Source organism: Meles meles, chromosome X (genome assembly GCF_922984935.1).
Source record: "Meles meles chromosome X, mMelMel3.1 paternal haplotype, whole genome shotgun sequence".
NCBI lineage: Eukaryota > Metazoa > Chordata > Mammalia > Carnivora > Mustelidae > Meles > Meles meles.
The window spans coordinates 93471500-93484780 of NC_060087.1; the positions used below are offsets into that span (position 1 = coordinate 93471500).

Consider the following 13281-nt stretch of genomic DNA (forward strand, 5'->3'; position numbering starts at 1 on the left):
TAAAATTTTAAGTTTTTAATTACTTTTGCTTCATCTGGCAAAGCCAGGCTGCTAATTATTTTGCAGTTAATGCACATATTTCATATTTTTCACAATTTCTTCAGGAATACTGGTTCACTTTTGCCTTCAGCTGATTTAGAAAAAGGATTATTGCAAATGTCTGTAAAGCACAGGCTTCCCTTTGTAGTCACATATAAAAATAAAATTATACAAATAGCCGGAGAATTGAGTCTCAACTGTGAAAATGTTTCCTGGGGACAAAAGCTAAGGGGGGGGGGGGTGGGTGGGTGTGTGTGGGTGTGTGTGTGTGTGTGATCAGTCACTCAATCCCCTAACAATCTGGGGTTTCATTTCCCAGCCCCAACCTCCTCACTAGCAAAGTTGAGCTTCAAAAGATGGGATATATCTCCTTCTCCAAACCTAGGGAATGGCCCATTAAGAATGTTTTTCCTCTTTACCATCAAGTTTTCTCAAGTTCAGAATCACCAGGCCTGTATTCTAGAGATTTTCTTTTCCTCTTCGAAAACCTGACGATGTTACCAAGGAGAAAACAAGCATGAGGAATGAGCAGCAGAAAAGACTCACACACCACCACGGACCACCTAACACTTTAAGAACTGGGCGTCTTGAGGCTCAAGGTGGTGTGCAGCATATCTAGAACCAGTAGAGCTTGTCATAAAATTCTTACCTTCCTGCCAGTCTTTTAGCTTAATTTCACAGCAAATGAGAGGGGCTCCAACTCTGCCGGTAGTATAGTCAGTAACTACGAGGAAAAATGAAACAAAGATATTAGCATACCACATTTCAGACCCACGTGAGACCAGCAATACTGGAGTCCGAGCCAGAGTCTCACAGATGACAAAAGAGAGGTCGTCGTGAGTGCAGTGCAAAGTGCGGTCAGGGTTTCGATATTTCAAGCTCATTTCAACAGTGCAATCAATTCCAGCTGTTGTTACATCATTTTTGCTTCTCACGGGCTATATTTCAGAAAATTAAGTACAAAGCCCTCTGGTAAAGGAGAGCTCGCTCCATCATACCTACCTAGGAGTCCAGTAAGACAGATTTGGAGTGGAATTCCTTCTCTACCATTCACTGACTGGCTGTGCAACTTGACAAATTACTTAACCCCACTAAATGGGGAGAAGTAAGAAATGGGGAGAGTGAGAAAACCTACTTCTTAATAGGGATATATGCTATAGGGATTAAATGAGATGATGCGTGGAAGGTACTTAGTACTTCCTAGCACAAACTAAGTTTTCGATGAACGTTAGATGTTTTTACCAAACATGAGGATGACGATGATGATGATATTCTCCTTCTGTAAGCTGGAAGTCCTGCTATCCATAATCAATTATTTATAGATAGCCAGTAATGTACATAGCATTATATTAAATACTGAAAAAAGAAAACACATAAAGGACCACATGTGTCATGTGCCCTCAGTGAGCTTACAAACAACCTACCTGAGCCAAAATGCACGTGAAGCAATTTAGAGCACATTTAAATACTCAAGCACACAGTCATGGAAGCGAGCACCACGGTACCTCAGAGCCTAGCAAGCTCAATGTAAAACTGGGAAAGACTTCATTGGGGAGTTGGGCATGAAAAGGTGGCTGTGACCAGTTAGCCAAAGGGCATTCTAAGAGAAGGGAACAGAAGCTGCAGAGAGGTGAAAGCAAGAAGGCCCAGATGAGAAAGAGTGAGAAGACTGGCTTGTCTGGAGAGCAGAGCCAGGTACAAGATGTGAGAAATCATGGAAAATGACAATGGCTACAATGGCACCAGATCAAAGATGTCTGGAAAGCTCGGCTGGCCGGGAGTGAGGCAGTGTTTGAGGTGGAGGAGTCTTAACACAAGTACACACGATGAATCCAAAGTGCAATCATGGAGGCAGGCACAGCCGCAGAGAGGCTGTTACGGCAGAGCCGTGTGAAGTAATAAAAGGCGGGATGCCAAAGGTGACATGAAGGGAGGGACCAGTCCAGTGAAGAAGTGGGAAGATCTGATCCGAGTTAAAGATATTTAATTAGATGACTTTAAAGTGAATGCTCCGAATGAATTTAAGGATGCTAAGACCACTGTCACAAACAATTTGTGAGGTGGCGAGATGGTCTGAGATGTTGGCAATGATTCTGAACATAATAAAGTGAAAATGGGATGATCCCCCAAATATTACCATACCCAGTATTTCCCAACCCAAGATGATTTTGCCCCTTGGGGGATATTTGGTAATGTTTCCAGTTATTCCACTGCCATAACTGGAGGAGTGAGTTACCCCTGCTATCCATCCATCCAGCCGCTGAACAACTTATGACGCACCAGACAGCCCAAACAATAAAGAACTCTCTGGTTCAGGATTTCAGTAGTGCCAAAGTTGAGAAACCCTGCCATGGGATGATGGAAACGACAGAAGAGAAAACAAACAAAAAGTCAGGGCAGGAACATGCATTCAAGAAGAAGCATGAAAATGATACTTTATTCCAAGAGTGCAGTTCTCTGAGGAAGGAATCATTTGGAGAGAGAAGTTTAAAGGCCCAGGGTGACAGAATTCTGAGGACTGACAAAATGGCATAAATATTTACAAGGCTTAAAAATAAAGGGCACATGTGATAGTTCAATTAAAAGTTACTGAAAGTCTTCAGGTTTGCCCTGAACCTGATATCACGTAATGAGGTATAAAAATACCATAGTTCCTGGGGCACCTGGGTGGCTCAGTGGGTTAAAGCCTCTGCCTTCAGCTCAGGTCATGATCCCAGGGTCCCGGGATCGAGCCCCGCATCGGGCTCTCTGCTCCGTGGGGAGCCTGCTTCCTCCTCTCTCTCTGCCTGCCTCTCTGCCTAGTTGTGATTTCTCTCTGTCAAATAAATAAAATATTAAAAAAAAAACCATAGTTCCTAAAGCTAATGCAAATGGGTTTTATCAGCACCGACTAACATCGAATTATTTGCCACGTTACCAACACTTACCTTCAGTAACTGTCCCAGCACCACACGATTCTGTGAGTCCGTAACCCTGACCCACTGGGCAGCAGAAGCAGACATTCATGAATCGGTGTGTCTGCGGTGACAGTGGCGCTCCGCCAGACAGCATCATACGGACATTCCCCCCCAGCAAAGCCTTCACCTTCTTAAACAGTAACCTTGAGAAAATGAAAAAGGAGGAGGGATCGTTTTAATCCATGCATATGTTATTCTTGGTGACATCCTAATTTATAAGTTCTGTGCAGGACCGCTCAACTTGGCTGGACACCTAAGTTTGAGAACCATGGTGGTAATTAATGAAAGGTTAACAAAGTGACAACTAGTAATGCTTTGAAAAAAACGTCAGAAAAATGCCAGATGGTAGTGACACTTGTGGTGAGCCCAGCATAACATCCAGAGAGGTTGAATCATTATGTGATATGCCTGAAACTAAGTGTCAACTGCACTTTAATTTTTAAAAATGCCGGAGAAACTCTTAAAGATGCAAAAAAGAGTGCAGTGTCGGGAAATTGCTTTGACATACAGTAAATGAAAGAAAATGATGTCATTGAAGGAAATAAATTACAGCTCTCTTTAGAACATTTAGTTATCAACTTCTCTTTCTCTTAATGAAAAATGTTTCCCCATCTCCACCCCCCCAGCACTGCACTTTAAATAGCCGTTATATTCATATACCTATTATACTGTTCTATGAAGACAATACATTGGAAACTTTATGCAGAATAAAATCTTGAGTATCACTTTTAGTTAGACATGACCTTTTTTAAACTCAAACGTCTTGATTTGAAAGTCGAGTTTTTCTTCACAAGACCAAATTTTATAATTGAACCTTAACTATTTACTCGATTATTAAAATCGATTAAATTGCCACAATTGGAGCTTGGGGTCCTCTGTGTTGGCTGTGTAAGCAATGAGGGTTAGAAATGAATAAAAGAGAAATGCAAACCTTATGATGATCGTGCTGATGCTCAAACTAACTTGCCAGTTACTTATTCAGCTTCCAGACGGAAACACACAAGATCTAAAGGCTCACAGTATAGAGTCTATCAAATGTACTTACAGATTGCAAAGTGGTGCATCATATCCCTTTTTGATCTGTTCCAATTTGTAATCATACCCAATCTTGAACAGTGTTTTCTGAATATAATTCATCTCTTGGACTTTGCTCATAACGTTCTTATAAATTCTATCCATGATTTCCTAAAACGTAAGTACAATAATCAATAATCTGAAAAGAATTACACCAACACTGAGAGAGTCTTTAGTTGAAGATACCTTGTTTACAACATCTTAGGTAAAAGTCTTCAGTATAATGGATATGTGTATTACATAATTAATTTCACTAAATTTACTTGTTCACTATTTCAAAAAGACTAGGGGTTTTTCGGTTCTATACACTAAGTTTACCTAAAATTTTTTTTAAATGTTAACTAACTAGAGTGTAAATAATTCATTCACCTCCCACATAAAAAACCTTTTTTAATTCTTTTCTTTCACATATATTCATTTATTTTCAAATAACACCAAAATACCATGTTGAATCTAATCCTGATGTTTTTCTCACTACTACCTTGTGACTGTTAGAGCACAGCAGAGAGATTTACAGAGCTTCTTAAGAGTTTACTCGTACAGTTTTCTAAAGTTCTATGTCCCTATAATTTAGATATTTTGATTCCCTTTCAATAGAAGCTAAGACAACAAAAAAGAATAGGATTCTTGCTCACAGCTCCTTGGAAAATTAAACGTAGGACTAAGGTTTGGGATATAGGGATTCCCAAGATAATATATTAAAAAAATAAAACAGACAAGCAAAAAGGCCCAGACTATCACTGAATATTTTCTTGAAATGACTTAGCACAAATTAATAAGAATTGTTGCACAGAGCACATCTATTTACAAATACCTGGTTTTAAATATTTGAAGCAGCAATCAGTATAAATTCAGTTGTGCTACCATGAATGACTTTAGGAACGGATCCTTCCATATCAGAATAGAGCCATTCACAAATGAAGACAACAAAACCATCTCTTGCATTCTGCTACATGAAATAAGGCAGACGGAAAAAGACAAATACTGTATGATCTCCCTTACACACGGAGCCGAACTCAGCAACAGAGAGTAGACTGGTGGTTGCCAGAAGCTAGGGGGTGGGGGGAAATGGGGAGATGTTGGTCCAAGGGCTTCCAAAATTACAGGTAGAAGATGAGTTACGTCCTGGGGATGTAATATACAGCACAGCATGGTGACCACAGCTAACAAGAATGTATTGTATATTTGAAAGCTGCTAGAAGAGTAGGTCTTCGATGTTCTCATTGCTCACAGACACATACACACACATACACACACGCGTAACTATGTGAGGCGATGGGTGTGTTAAGTAATCATTTCACAATATCTGCATATACCAAATCATCACACTGTACACTCTGAACTAACATAATGCTATGTCAATTGTATCTCAGTAAAGCTGGCGGGGGTGCAGAGAGGCTACCTCAGCATTCAAGCATGGGACAGCGTCATTCTGTCCATTTCCACAGATGGAAGCATTATTACAGAACTGAAATATTTGTCTAGATCTGTGATTGAGAAATTCCAAAACTTCCCTGGAAGGATTTTAATATTCTGTAACTGTCCCTCTGAAAAAAGTGAATGGGATGTTGGGTGGAAAAAAAGCATATGGGAGTAAGACAGATGTGTGAGAAGTAGCCCCCCCGCCCCGTTCCTTCCAGGAGATACGAGTCATCAGCACAGAAAGGCTTCAGTGAGGAAGGAACACAAACAGTACGCTTGCAACAAGTTGGCAGGATTTATTGTTAGCCCATTAAGTCACCCTTGAGTTCAACCTAATAATTACATGATGTTCAACTGAGTCACTGCTTACAAGAAGCAGCAATTTATTCTAAATACTGTGAATATACGATACTAAATGGATCTTTTGTTCTGACCCAGGAAAGAAGTTAACTCAGATAATAGAATCTATCAGTTCTCAGCAAAAAAGATTTTTTAAGGCCTATTTGTAGAGGAGTAGGAAGAACTAAGGGAACCAACAAAGTTGGGTGAAGTATCAATGGATCAGCAACATGGGGATTGTTTACTATCTCTAGGCCTGAAGAAGTAAGTGGAGAGAAGTATCATTGGAACTGGTAAGGACTATGGCCATGGGCAAGGCCTGGTTATGGCCAGTGGGAAAGAAGAGACTATCCAGTGGGCACCTGACCACTTCCCTAAATCATAGCCCAGGAGGAAAGGAGCAAAGTATGCAGAACACCCCTCCACCCCTCCCCATGTCTTCATGCCCCATGATCTCTCCTGAGTGCCAATAATTTTGCTGAAGCCAACCACAAATCAGAAGGCAAGCAAGCCCTGATAATTCATCCACGGAAGTGACCTTTTCAAGACACAAAGCAAAGAAGAATGGATGATGGGCAACTGGAAGATACATAGCATATCAGCTAACTCCTGCTTATCTTCAGACCTAAATTCAGACATTACTTCCTATAGTCCTGGCCCTTTTCCTTCCCTTTGTTCTCTGATATGATTTACTAAGGATTCCTGTACTTTGGGTAATAAAGCCAAAATACTGTTTCCCAAAATGAAACAATCCTAAATAGATAAGCACAGTAGTTAAGTCCACTGATTCTGGGATCACTGTAGTTAAGATGACTCAGTTCACACTTGAACTTTAGCACGTGTGGGCTCTGTGACCTCAGGCAAGTTTTTTTCCTTTAAAAAAAACTGGAAAAACCGGACCCACCTAGCAGAGTCTTAGGGAGGAATAAGTGAGATAATCCATCTAAAGCACTTAGCATGGTGCCTGGAACACAGTAAGTACCTTGTGCTACCGATCACTAGTGTCACTTTCTTACGCTTTAGTGAGAAACTTCTTTCAGTTGGTAAACATGCTGAATCCCACAGCAACTCTAAATAAAAAGGCAAAGGCCACTCTGATCTATCCTAATTTTTTGGTTATTTGGTAATTTTGTAATTAGAAACTAAAAAAAAAAGTAACTTCCATTTGTAGTTCTTAGAAAACTAAGTAAACAGTTTGGGCCAAACACTTCATGATCTAATCTCTGACTTTCTGTGTGCAAAAAGAGTTCTGAGAAAGATATTGGGATAAGTCTTAAAATCTAATGATAATACAAGCAAGTCATGATACACAATCCCACTGCAGTTGCCAAGTCTAAAAGTACTAGAATATATTTGACTCTGCAAATTGGAAACACTGTGTTAAATATTTCAGAATTTATTATCAAAAGGCCAAAAAATGGGGCACCTGGGTAGCTCAGTTGGGTAAGTGTCTAACTTCGGCACAGATCATGATCCCCGGCTTCTGGGATCCTACCCCATATTGGGCTCTCTGCTCAGTGGGGAGTCTGCTTCTCCCTCTCCCTCTGCTCCTCCCCCCTCCCCCCACGCTCGCCTCTTGTGCTCTCTCTCCTCTCTAATAAATAAAATCTTTTTTTTTTTTTTAAAAAAAGACCAGGGCGCCTGGGTGGCTCAGTGGGTTAAAGCCTCTGCCTTCGGCTCCGGTCATGATCCCAGGGTCCTGGGATGGAGCCCCACATCGGGTTCTCTGCTCCGCAGGGAGCCTGCTTCCTCCTCTCTCTGCCTGCCTCTCTGCCTACTTGTGATCTCTCTCTGTCTGTCAAATAAATAAATAAAAAATCTTAAAAAAAAAAAAAAAGACCAAAACCTATAATGTCTTCCTTTTCATAAAAGACACTATTTCACATAAGGATTTTAAATATCTAGAAGAGCTTCACTTTGGAAGCTCTCTCCAGTGCCACTTTTCCTGGTCACCGTAAGGGTCAGGAGGCTCGGATCTGAGACTCAGTTTCCTAACCTTGGATAAGCTGCTTCAGTTCTCTGGGATGGCCTGCATTCCCTCCATTTTTTTTTTTTAAATTTGTGATGAAACGGAAATGATCTGTAGGATAAACTTGTACCTTTGAAACATGACTGATTCTCACATGAGGTGATCCGAACTCAGGTCATTTTCAGCCCCTAATTTTAAAGTATCAGCAACACTAGCAGGCATACATTTCAGAAGCTTGCCATCTCACCCCTCTCAATACTTATTGAAGTTTTTAATGAACACATCTGCCATAATTTCAACATAGTAAAATTAACATTTAAAACCGTACACAGGGGCGCCTGGGTGGCTTAGTGGGTTAAGCCTCTGCCTTCGGCTCAGGTCATGATCCCAGGGTCCTGGGATGGAGCCCCACATCGGGCTCTCTGCTCCGCAGGGAGCCTGCTTCCCCCACCCCCACCTGCCTCTCTGCCTACTTGTGATCTCTCTCTCTCTCTCTGTCGAATAAATAAATAAAATCTTTTTTAAAAACCGTACACAAATCCCAGTCCAAGTGCGAGCAGTAAAGGACATTTACATTCTGTACTCACCGGAACAGCTGCCATGAGTGTAGGCTTCAGTACAGTGCAATCCCCTTTGCTTCCTTTTTTAATTTTGCTGGACTATAGCAAAGACAAAGTAAATAGTATGAGGAAAACCAATCTTCACCAAAAAATGTTGTAATTCAAATATCAACGATGACAGTGACAGAAATTTACACATGGAATTCATCTACTGCCCTGGGAGTTATCAGAACTATCATAACCTACGGAAGTCTAAAGCATAAGTGCTTTATTGCTTTGGTCCATAGATTATTTCTTCTAGCACATTTCAGCCTTATTTAGAACAGAAACACTGATTCAGAATGAAGAAGAATGGGGTATTTTGGTAAACTGAGCATTATTATTTATGACATAATGACCATAACACAAATCATCCATTGGGGGAGGAAAAAAAAAAGGAAAAACAGAAGCCCTCCACTGAGGTAGGTGGATAGTTTTAACCTTCTTGGATGAGCCAAATGGTAAAGCCACCTCTCGAAGTCACTGCTGTCAATTAACATCATACCAAAATACTCAAAATTGGTAACATTTTGGTCAACAGGATACTGAAGACACTGCCAGCGACCATGGGAGATTTGCACATACATATGTCAATGTGTATGTACTACTTCTTTCTTTTGTTTTCCTTTCTTTTACTTCTTATACACATAAATACTGTTTGGGATTTCAAATGTCAGATCAGTAGGTAGAAACAATGATAAAGGAGCCCACTGAAAAAGGGAGATGAAAATAGAAATCTGTTAGGGTGCCTGAGTGGCTCCATTGGTTAAGCGTCTAACTCCTGATTTCAGCTCAGGTTATGATCTCGGGGTTGTGAGGTCGAGCCCCACATCGGGCTCATGTGCTGGGTGTGGAGCCTGCTTCAGATTCTCTCTCTCGTCTTCCCCCTTTGCTCCCCGCTCTCTAAAAAAAATAAATAAAATTTAAAAATAAAAAGTGAAAATAAGAATCTCCTATAATGCAGTTCACCAGTCTGTAAGCTTAGATGTAGGCGGTGTTAGTTGTGCTGCCACAGGCGGGAAGAAAACCAGCTTTTAAGAAAAAGTGTAATATTCCAGGTAGCACCAGCCTCATCACACAGAAGGTTCTGCTGGAAGAACTCAATTGCCTTTATCCTACTTTTCTTTAAGCACACCACACACGGGGCGCTGCTCTATAGGGAGAAAGATGGGCTCTTAAGTCCTTCGAGAGAGAGCTGCCCTCTGTGTGGTGCTGACCACTTGTCATTCTAGAGAACCATTCCACAGTAGCCGCAGCCTAAAAAGCCCTTCCTCACTTTATTACTCTCAGTAATGGCATCAGTTCTCTTGTCTTATTACGATTGCAGTAACCCTAGTTAGGACATCACAGTGATCTCTGGCTTCACATGTGGTGCCTCTCATCTCCCCACTTTTTCTGATTCCAGATATGAAGGAGATTCCTGGGTGTTAAATGCCTGGTAAGATTTGAGACTCTTTCTTATAAAGTTCATTAAAAAGGTAGGTGGGGCGTTCACTCCATCGGCCCCCTTCCCTACATGGATGCGACTGTTTTCAGAAAGGCAATGAAAACAATGGTTGCTAGTCCCTGGCTTCTGAACTTTCCCAGGGAGTTGTGGGGGGGATCACACTCAAAGCCTATTGAAATGTTTTTCACATTTTGAAAACATTTCTAAACATTAAAAAAACCACATTACAGTGCACTGAAACGTAATCATCACAGATCTCCCTTCCTTCTTTCCTTCCTTCCTTTTTTTCTTCCTTCCTTCCTTCCTCCCTTCCACCCTCCCTCCCTTCCTCCCTCCCCTTCCTTCCTTCCTTTACCATTACAAAGCTTTCTAAAAAAATCTGTTTTACAATTCAAGCCCCAGTGTTAGTCACAGGTCTATTTTAACTTGACTACATCAGGTGCCATTTATTAGCAGGTATTGGTTGTGTAAGTTCAAGTGGGTTTAAAGTACATGAGTTCCCCCTACGCACTGCTGGCCTTGCTACTTGTCAACACCAGGGAGAAGGGAGATCCTGGACCCAGGGCACAAAGCTGAGACCTACCTTTGGAGAGGCAATAGAACTTGCCACAATGATGGAAACGTTTGGTGCCTGTGTTGTCCAGCGGGGTAGCCACTAGTGACATGCAGCTACTGAGACCTTGAAATGTGGCTACAGCAACTGAGAAATGAGATTTTTCTCATCTAATTTTAATTCTTCCTACTTCAGTGTGTGGCTAGGGACTACTGCAGTCGACAGCACAGTGCTAGAGAAAACCCGGAATAAAACCAGGCCCCAATCCCACCACCACATCTCTGCCCCAAAACCCACCACTGTTGATGGATAATGCACCCCAAAGGCCCAGAGCCTTTATAATCTCTATCCTAGCTATCCAACATCAAAATCTAATAAAGACAAGATGAACTGTTGGTTTCAAAATCATTTAAAAAAAAGATGCAGATAAAGCAATGCTAACAAATCCATAGGATTCTTTTCTACAGCTACATATCTGCTCATGGGAGCTATTTTTGAAGTCAAGGAGAAAGCTTTCACAGAATTAAAATATCTCAAGTTTCCGCAACAGGTTGTCGGCCAAACAATGCAACTTAATCCGATCACACCGATACAGTGAAAAGCTTGTCACCTGGTCAGAGAGTGTAAGTGGAGAAGAATATCCAATCCTACAGCCATAGGTAAAGCAAGATATCTCTGCGGTCAGTTCTAGTACGTGAGCCAGAGGCAAGTAGCCAATGTACGTGTCCTTTGGTCTAAAACAAAATGAGAGAAACATTTTAGCCATTCTTAAAAAGGTGCGGTAATTAGGAACATCAAGAGTCTTGTCATTTTAATATAGACTGAGCTCAGGGAAGGCCAAACACGAGTTCTGACTTCTAAGGAGAAAGTGGAATAATGCTCTTACCCCAGTCCAGGAATTCGCTCACACTGGCCAGTCATGCCAGAGATCAGATTGCTATGGTGCATCATCACTCCCTTGGGACGGCCAGTAGAGCCGCTAGTATACATGACAATGGCCATGTCTGAAGGGGTCGGTCTGTTCGGAGGGACGCTCACTAAATAAATGAAAAAGCACCACATTTTCTTCAGTTTAAAAGTTAAACTGCTAAACAAAGATGAAGATTTTTAGGTTTTTGCATCATGATAACCTGTGTAAAACAAATACTCTCTACTGATACTCAACAGAAAAATGGTGAATGAATTCTGGTGACCTGCAATGAAAATTTCAAACTTGATTTGGCCCATTTTCTGGATACTCAGCCTAATCCCGGTCTATGCCTGCCTTTCAGCAGTGTTATGGAAGCTATCTAGGACTCTGAAGACTTGGGAGACTAGTCTCAGGTCTCAGTCTTCCCATCTTTGAAATGAGACAGTTGGACCTGATTGTGGTTCTTAAACACTGGTGGGCATGAGACTCACAAAATACCATCTCTATCTCTGGTCCGTAGTTTGGAACATTCTGTGTCTGGGATGGAGCAAAGGCTCAACAGGTGACACTCATACACACTCCTAAGTGGAAACCACTGGACTTGATCTTTTTTTTTTAATTTTTTCTAAAAATAATTTTATTTTTCAATAACTAAACCATGGGCACTGAATTAGATAACCATAATACATTTAACAGGTGATTTTAAGATTAGATTCCAAGTGGCAAGTAAAATCCAAAGAACACCAAACCAAAATTACCTTTTCCACTGTTTTTATCATTGCCTCTTGAAATCTGTATAGGAAATCATTTTTTTCAAAGTACTGAATGTGAAGTTAGATAAAAATCATGGTGTAAGAGGTCCTTTCTCCCTGACTCACTCGCTCACTCACTCCTGTAGTCAGAATACTTGCATGTGTCTGGCTTCGGGACTCCTTTGGGCCTTTCAGATTTAGTGCTTCTTGCCCTGTCTGGATTGGATCATACTTTGACTCTATGTAATTGAAATTAGGCAGGAATTTCCAGATACCGAGAGAGAGAGACCATGTGGAAGGGTTTAAAACCACTCCATTCACTATCAAAGGTAATATCTACACAGTATCTAAACTTCTCATCTTCTAGCCCTCAGTCTGAAGGCAGGGCTGTTTAATCATCTTAAAGGTCCAGAGCTCCAGTGCTATCTTTGCTTACTGAATGACTGAGAGAGGAGAATAGAGAGATCCTCCCAACTGATTAGCTTCAGCTATCTTGAGCAGGGGGTCAGCAGACTTTTTTGCAAAGGACCAGACAGCAAATAGTTCAGGCTCTGAGGGCCATACAGTCTCTGCCAAAACTATCCAGCCATAGACGCTTGTTAAACAATTGGGATGGTGTTCTAGTCCCAGTTTATTAATAGAAACAGAGGGCAGGCTGTAATTTACCAAACTCTGTGCTACAGTCATGCTTCTCAAACTATGTGTGATAAGGACTTTTTCTCCCCCGCCCCCATAATTTGTGGATGGATGCTTTCAGAAAACACAATAAAAATGCATTCTTGGAAAAATGAAATAAAAAAAGACACAACACATGAACTGAAAAAGCTTAGATTACACAGACAACAAATTACATTTCAATAAGTACAATTAGAACAGTCATACACAGGGAACACAAATTAGAAAAACTGTAAATATTGTCACTTCAAAGTATCTTTGAGCCTACCAACAAAGAGAATTGCTATTACCGTTATTATTTTTTTGTCATTCCACAATACTAACAAACAGTTGAGTGAAATCAAAATTTCCCCTTTATTAAGTGCCTAGATACACACTTCAAGCAAATGTTGCATATGTCAGTATTTTAAGACTAACACGACAGAATTTGTTTCTTGCTGTTAATTTACCTACTCTAGACTGACAAATGTTACATAGAAGATACGTTTACCATTCCAGAATATACCAAAATGGCCAAGAATCCACAGATCTTTTATCAGAATTAA

General features: G+C 40.9%; 1 protein-coding gene across 5 annotated transcripts in view; it reads right to left on the minus strand.

Moving 5' to 3' along the window:
• ACSL4 (acyl-CoA synthetase long chain family member 4) overlaps positions 1-13281 on the minus strand; it is an 81367-nt gene that overhangs the window by 16263 nt on the left and 51823 nt on the right. For all 5 annotated transcript variants that reach the window (XM_045995631.1, XM_045995627.1, XM_045995629.1 and 2 more), the window contains 6 exons: positions 11286-11436; positions 11010-11133; positions 8388-8459; positions 4042-4181; positions 2967-3139; positions 689-763 (listed from right to left, as the gene is read on the minus strand). In XM_045995631.1, the coding sequence (XP_045851587.1) occupies positions 689-763; positions 2967-3139; positions 4042-4181; positions 8388-8459; positions 11010-11133; positions 11286-11436 (735 nt within the window). The remainder of the gene's footprint in view (positions 1-688; positions 764-2966; positions 3140-4041; positions 4182-8387; positions 8460-11009; positions 11134-11285; positions 11437-13281) is intronic.